The sequence below is a fragment of the Nematolebias whitei genome, chromosome 6 (genome assembly GCF_014905685.2).
Source record: "Nematolebias whitei isolate Nwh7 chromosome 6, NemWhi1, whole genome shotgun sequence".
NCBI lineage: Eukaryota > Metazoa > Chordata > Actinopteri > Cyprinodontiformes > Rivulidae > Nematolebias > Nematolebias whitei.
The window spans coordinates 37733461-37741400 of record NC_056503.1 but is presented as its reverse complement, the minus strand read 5'-3'; the positions used below and the strand labels follow the sequence as shown (position 1 = coordinate 37741400).

Sequence of the window (7940 nt, the reverse complement as noted above, 5' to 3'; positions counted from 1 at the left end):
AAAAAAAATGCAGTAATTATAATAGAAAATAGATTATTAAGAGCAAAGAAACAAAATCAAAAGTGAAGCCCAACATTAAAACAGTCCTTCATATATGTTAGATTTGTTACCAATACAACTATCATATAAGTATCATTCTTTAATAATAAACAAGTTTTTACCTTCTAACTATATAAGTTGTTGGTAGGTAAAGCTAAACATCCAGATCTAGCAGAGCTTTTGCTTGGAGTGGGAATAGGTCCTGGGTTTGAATCCTGGACGAGACCCCAAATATGTTTCTGTTCTTACATTAAGGTACTGTAGCTCAAGGGACTCATAGCAGTTACAGCTATTTAAAGCAAGTTAAATGAAAAGAAAAATTACAGATTTTAAAAATAAGAGACCTAACCAAAGCAATCAGAATCCACAAGGCCTGGACAGTTTCTTTATTTTAGCGCACTTCCCACACTTTTTGTTGTATACTTTGTCAATACTGCTACATTAAAACACTCAGCCATGACTTTGTTGTGACGCTCTACGTCATGATGTGTCCCTGATTGTTGACATATTTTAGCTGTCGTGTTGTATTGTTGCTACTTCTTGCAATCAAAGCCTGCGAGGGATGGTGACAAGGTGTTTGCTCAAGGAGACAGTGGCAAACAATGCCATTCTTTACTTTATCCTCACACTGTCACATGAAGTGTCTTCTTAAGTCTGTGCACTGTGACACATGCTAACACAAATCCATTAATGTCTAAGCATCAGTAAAGGCACAAACTGTCGTAGCTTAACTCGAGCTTCATTGTGTCTCAGTCCTTGAGATGGCGTGTTCTTCTGTAACTTTGTGGGAGGTCTGACCTCAAATCACCCTGAATGCACCTTTACTGAATGTAGGAAAGTAAAGGTTAAATATGCCAATAGAACAATATTATTGTTGAGACTCATATTAGGCATAGTAAAAGGTCTCCAACCTTTGTTTTGACTTTATTTAAAAGTAACAGCACTCCAAGTTGTATACCTGGTGTTACCATTAGATTAGTTCCTCTAACCTTCCTTAATCCATTTAATATCATTTTTTTATGTTTTGGTTTCATCCAGTCTGAACCCATATAGCTACGATGAGAGCTGCGTGTCCAGTAGCGTTGACCATCTGCCTCTAGCTGCCCTCCCGCTCCTCGCCATCGTGTCTCCACGCTACCAAGATGCTGTGGCGACCGTCATCAACCGGGCCAACCAAGTTTACCACAACTTCCTGCAGTCGGAAGATGGCCAGGGATTCACTGGGCAGGTCTGTATATCTTCATCTGTTGAAAGGAAAGAGGGGTAAACTCTGTCATGTTATTATCAATGAATGTTAGGCCACGACCAAGGAGGTAAAAATTCCTTGATAGGTCGTGTAACCTATAACAAGTGAGGGACTTACAGTAGCTTGTTCAAGGGATTAGATCTCTATTGCCACATATCCCTCTCTTGTAATTGCAATGCTCTTTACGACAACTTGTATTTTCTAACGAGGTAATAATGTGTGAGAAGAATGTTCGCTCAGGAGGTGAATGGAAACATTAGTTTGAGCTCTGGAACACAAAGCCTCTATCTTAAACCATGAAACTATTGTAATTCACAACTACAACAAAACCATTGGACACTTGCTTTTCTTTTTGGAGTATAGTTTTTACATTTCCTGCTGTGGTTCAGCAGCTAGAGTGTCTGTTTAAAATGACAAATTACTCAGGCCTTATTCAGTTATAAGCCTTACTCAAAAATGTCTTGATTAGCTATTTAGATACACAAAATGCCACAAACAAACATTTCTTAGTGATTTTATTTACACTAATACTTCTCATATTTATTTACTTTAACTATTGCAGATGGTATGTTATATTCATTCATTTTATTTAGACAGGTTAATCCCAATGAGCCTCGGGGACTCATTTACAAGAGAGACCTGATTTTAACAAAGATATATATATATATATATATATATATATATATATGATTGTTGTTAAAGTTTTAACTTGGCCTGTTTTTTCCATTATCATCATCTCACCTAATCTGCTCATCAAAAATGATCAGATTTGATTTCTGCTCCTAATTTTTTCTCAACTGTAGGCGGCCATCTTGAATCAGGTTGAGTCCAGAAGTCCGTCACAATTTGTAGGGGTCTTTATTAATAATTGACTTGTCCTCACCTGCCCCCTCTCTTAAAAATGCTCCTGACAACTCCCATCGTAGGAGAAAATTAATTAAGTGATTAAAGTTTTAATAACCGACCCATCTTTTACTCTTTCTTATTTTTATATCATTTACAGTCAAAAATCTTTTTTCACAGTAGCGCACAGTTTTTCCAGCAATTTGTTATTCCACCACATTTGGTTGCTATACTTAATATAGTTTCAGTGCATGGGGCTGGGACGCAGTCACTCATGACCTTCTGTCTCACTGATACACTCATATCAAAGAGTTCCCCTGCTGCAGCAGCCGCTGACTGAAGGCGTTGCACGAAGAGATGGCTGAAATTGTTTTCTGAGCAGGTTTGCCTGATGGGTGACTGTGTGGGCGGAGTGCTGTGCTTTGACGCTTTGTGCTTCAGCAACCACCCGAGGCTGGGCAGCCCCAACAACAACAGCAGCAGGAACAACAGCACCGAGAGCCTGAAGGTAGCCGCTCAGCGATTTAGTGATGACACACATGGATGGTTCACAGGAGGCATGTGTATGTGTAGGAGGGGGGCTTGGATAAACATTTCCCCTGGTACAACATGATTAAAAGATCACTTCAAATGAACAAGATTACACGTTTTGATTATGCATTGTGTTCATTAGTGTTTAAATTTCTGCAAGAGAGAACATACACATTGATGGCAACGTCCTTGGTGCAACTTTGTGCTTTGATTGAACCAAAAGTGATTTTCATACATGAAATCAACCTCACGCTGGGTTTATTTTCTTCTAGATTTTTTCTCTATAATTTGCTTTTTAGCTACACCACATGTGCTCTAGTGACAGAGACTTTGACACAAATTCTTAAAACCCCTAGTATATGTAAAACAGAAGAAATTATTTTAATTCTGTGACTCATAAATTATTTTTGTGGTGAATTTGATGGGGGAACCTCAAGCTTTTTAAGCACCACTTATAACAGTTCCTGCGGAGTACATGTACAGCATTCGTCATACCATTTCAGCTGAAGTGTCGGACTAAAGCACCTTGTTTTTTGTGTCATTTTCTCCCTGTAAAGTGTTGAAATATTCCCATTTTCTCCTTCTCCCCTCTGTCACTCAGATCCACTCACTTCTAACAGATTCGGACACATTTTCTGTCTCCCACACTCAACAGTTCACCTTGAACAACCCATCTACTCACCTCATTTTGTGCAATTTCCAGTCGTGACTGGAGGGTTTGCAGTAAGTTGTTCACTTTCGTCCTTTGCCTCAGGACAACACGGGTCGGCTGGGGGAGTCCAGTCCCAGCCTGAGTTCAAGCAAGAGGTTGAGCAAAAGCAACATCGATATTTCTGCTCCCAATGATAGCCAGAGCGGCCCGTCACTCAGCCGTAAGCAGAGCGACTCGTACGACGGAGACACCTCGTCCACTGGGCAACGCAACTTTTTTTCCAGGTGACACATAAACACAGCCTTAGCATTTCAAATTAATCTCTAGTCTCTGCTGAATTAGAACTAGGTAAGATTTGATTTATTAATTAACATACTTTTTCAAGTAAGGATTTAAACATTGTGATAAAATTAATTTGCTTCCACCTTTATCTTTATACATGAACTATTCACATACGGTGTGAAACATGGGACGCTTCTGTGTCGATATAAATATCTTAACCTTTAAATCTAAACCTGCCCTGCATGACCTTACCCAGGTCTTTAATGGCAAATCTCTGACCCGGAATATGAACTTTCCTAAAGACAGTTTTATTCATGAACCTTCTCTAACTAGAAAAGTTATATTATGCAAAACATGGATATCTTTTGCCATGAAATTGAGAAAAACCTGTTTAATATTGGAATATCTCCAGTATAAAATTGGCAAAATTCAATTCAATGCAAATAGAACAAAGATACATTTTATAGATTCACGATTTAACCTTGTTTTGTAAGCATTGTCATTATTTGCACTATATATGGGAATGTGGCAGCTCAGTGAAGTGGTTTGAGCCCAGTTTGCATCAAAACAGACTCATGTTCTAGCTGCTGTTTAATATACCATAATATTTTACATTATTAGTGGTTAGCGTATATATTAGATCTTTTAGCAGATCGTTTAGCGTTTGTTTAGCATATATCTTAGTGTATGTCTTAGATCCTTATATACCGTTTCTTTTTATGCTTTGTATTTTTGCTATTTCTGAGTGTAACTAGGACTTTGAGTACACAATTTCATTCCACCTCATGTACCACAAGTGATGCGAATGACAATTAAGAACCTTTAACCTTGAAAGGGCATTTGGCATAAACCAGTTGCCAAATCTTTCATGCTGGTTCATTCACTGTGGCAAACCCTGCTTAAGGGAGCAGCCGGAATGAACTTGCGTTATTATCATCACCATACACACACCCTCACATGGACGACAGAACCACAGCAAACAAAACTTAGAGGAAATTAAAACAAGTTATAAGCTAGAAAACCATATTTCAGCATTTGAACTTCATAAAGTTCATGGATAGCTTGAATGATAGATACTGTAGCGTATTATGGATTGTGATAGATCCTGATGTATAGTGGCCTGTCGTCTAGATTTTTCTGTAAAGTGTGACCCTGTCTGACTCGTGCCATTTATCAATATTTGCAGCTTGAGTTCCTTGCCTGCCTACCTGTCTCAGACGAGGTATAAATAGCCATTTGCACTCACGCCAGACAGTCTGAGAGAAACCGAGCTCTGCAGGGTAATTTAGCTGAGCGTAGATGGGATGGAAGAATTGCGATGGACATGTTTACTCTGACCAAGTACCGGTGACCTGTTCTTCATTTCGAAGTCACAGGCTCCTCTAGGCGTACCCCATCATAGCATTCAAGGGCACTTTAGGATTCTGTCAATCCCCAGCAAAGCCTCACAGTTTATGATGGCACACCTCTCACTTTTCACTCCTTCCTACACTCCTTAAGTCTGAGCAAGGCAGCATAGAGAATATACCTCCACTGTTTTTTCTTGCACAGATCTTGTTCCCCATCACCGAGTGAGCTTATTAACTCTTTCTTCATTACATTAATCTTCCTGTCTTGAATAGAAGTCTACCTCTAGTTAGGAGTATTTACTTGTGCACCTTGTTCTTTTTGCTCCTGGCTTCTAAAATCACTCAGATGATGTGCAAATGATCATATTTCTGCTTGTATAAAAACTTAGAAAGATGAGTTTGGACTGCAAGAACTATGATGATTTTTTTTTTAATCAGAAGGAGAGAAAATGCTCTTTTCTGTTATCCTAATTATACTCTCACCAAGTTTTGTTGTACTTGTTTGTTGGAAATAATTCCTTTAAAATTGTCAAGTAACTTAAACTGTGTGGATGTTTTTCTGCAGTGATACAATTTTTGGTACAAATCAGTGGACTAGTGACACAAGAGAACAAAAAAAAAACAACAACAACAACTAAAAAAAAGCAGCAGAAAGCAATCAAAGAACTATTGATTTGGCTTTTACAGATGGCTGGAGACTGCTGGCTAATCCTCCGTCCTCCGCATGCAGGTCTTAATGGGGGAATGTTGGTGAGCTGTTAAGCAGAGGGATGGAGTCTGTCAGCAGCAAAGGATGTGGCTACAACTGGCTCGGCTGTTTAAACAGCTGTCGGTGTGATGCAGGCTGTTCAGGCGGAGTGTAGAGCTGCTGCTCGAGCTGAGTCATAAAGGCTCTGTGCTGACAGCTATAACAGAATGATAAAACTAACCAGCCGACGTTTGAATGAGGGCGAGGCAAAAGGATTTCTGAATCCTCTGTGCCATAACAGAACATTTACTTCCTGCTGCAGCTTTCAGTTTATTGATTTCTAAAATGTCAGATTAACCCATATGCTGTATTTAGCACCTGCCACCAAAGCAAAAGAGCGAGGATGTTTTTGTCTTTGTGTATGCATCTGTTCATTTGTCGGACAAACCACTGGGCAGATTCTAATGAAGTTCTCAGGAAGTAATCATTGGATGCATATCTACACCTGATTAACTTTTGAAACTAGTCCAGTTCAAGATGGCTGACCCAATTAAGCATTAGCAAACACAATTTTACAAACACTGAGCCAGAATTTGGTGGGTTAATGGCTGAGAGTCGTATTCAACTTATATCCTGAGGACTAACTGACAAGATTTGTTACTCAAGATGTGTACACAAGATTTGTTTTTAAAATGTTGCCTCCAATTATTGGCATCAACAGTCTTTTAGTCAAAAAAAAATATTATGAACCATTTTCTGCAAGTAATCACTGAGTATACATCTACAACTGATTACCTTTTTGTAGTCAACCCTGCTCAGATTTATCTACATCCAGCTAAAGTTTGATGTGATGCCAGCAGAGAGTCATTCACAACACATACTGAGAGCGCTAACAGATTGCAAGATATCACAATATTGTATAAGACTGTTATGGCATATAACCCCATCCCATCTCACCATAAGAAGATCCTCTGGAATAAATGTTGGCGGACAATATGCGTTCCTCCAAGAAATTCAAGGCCTTTATTTAAAATTACATATTTTATTGTACACAAATCCTATAACCTAGACTCCGTCAGCCTTGTTTATTTAACTGAAATACAGTAGTCCCTCGCTACTTTGCGGTTCATTTATCACAAACTCGTTCTATTGTAGTTGTTCAAAATAAGATTAGACATGACACACAATTGGCCGATTGATGGATGAGCCGCACGATCGGCATGAAATTTTCATTTATAATGAATTATTTTAAATTATTTAGCACCTGCTGCACATTTGTGCAGCCCACACTGCAGGATAAACTTCACGTTGCAGCTGATCAGCTGTTCGTGCAGAGCGGCGAAGTGGGCGTGGCCAAGAGCGCTTGCAGGTGTCAAAGAGCAGAGGAGGCAGGGAGCTGAAATCATGACATTCTGTGCTCTTTTAGAGCGTTTAGAGTTTAGAAACATTGTTTAGAATATTACAAGAGTGTGGGAAGGGTTTAAAACACACATGTATGTATATAAAATAAACTACTACTTACTACTTGTACTAATATTCCTACTTCACAGTTTTTCACCTATTGCGGGTCTTCAGGGTACAGATCCCCTGCAATAAACGAGTGACTACTGTACTCTGAAATGGTCAGAACACAGTGTGTTCAGTGTGTATAATCTTGTTCAAACAATTAAAGTTTCAGTTTTTTTATTTGTTTACCAATATTTACTCTTTTGTTGTTGTTGCAGAAATCAGTTTCCATATTAAGCCTTTACCATGTACTTCCGCCTGAAAGTAAATAAAAGTTGTGAGGCTTCATCCAGAATTAAGCCACGTCCACCAAGTCAAGTTTGATGCAGATAGCTGTATATCTAAACAAGCAGGGAGTCATAAGGGACAGAACACTTTGGTTTGATTTGTACTGTAAATACAAAAACATGACGTGCTTTATGTTCCCTCCCCAGTCTGATGAAGGAGAGTGTGGAGGTGCGAGGTGGCAGCAGCATCAGTCTGGAGTTGAACCCTGGTCGTTTCGACTTTGAGGTGTCAGACTGTTTCCTGCTGGGCTGTCCTCTGGGCCTGGTTCTGGCCATGAGACGCACTGTGCTGCCGGCTGTTCAGGGTAAGAATCGCACCCGCAAACTAAACATGAAACACCTATCTTATTTATGCAGCACATACACAAACTTAACATCGCTTTACAGTAAAAGACCAAATAGGCTATAATAAAGTGATAAATAAAGATACAATAAATAATTAAATGAAGCTAATAATGTTTATAGTGAAAAGAGCAACACTAAAAATAAAACTCCTTACTCGCCCTTCAAAGATTTT

The 7940-nt window shown here is 39.0% G+C and overlaps 1 protein-coding gene across 1 annotated transcript in view; it reads left to right on the top strand.

Moving 5' to 3' along the window:
* pitpnm3 (PITPNM family member 3) overlaps positions 1-7940 on the top strand; it is a 189052-nt gene that overhangs the window by 128559 nt on the left and 52553 nt on the right. The window contains exons 6-9 of the mRNA XM_037677586.1: positions 1078-1267; positions 2511-2636; positions 3414-3595; positions 7607-7728. Of these exons, the coding sequence (XP_037533514.1) occupies positions 1078-1267; positions 2511-2636; positions 3414-3595; positions 7607-7728 (620 nt within the window). The remainder of the gene's footprint in view (positions 1-1077; positions 1268-2510; positions 2637-3413; positions 3596-7606; positions 7729-7940) is intronic.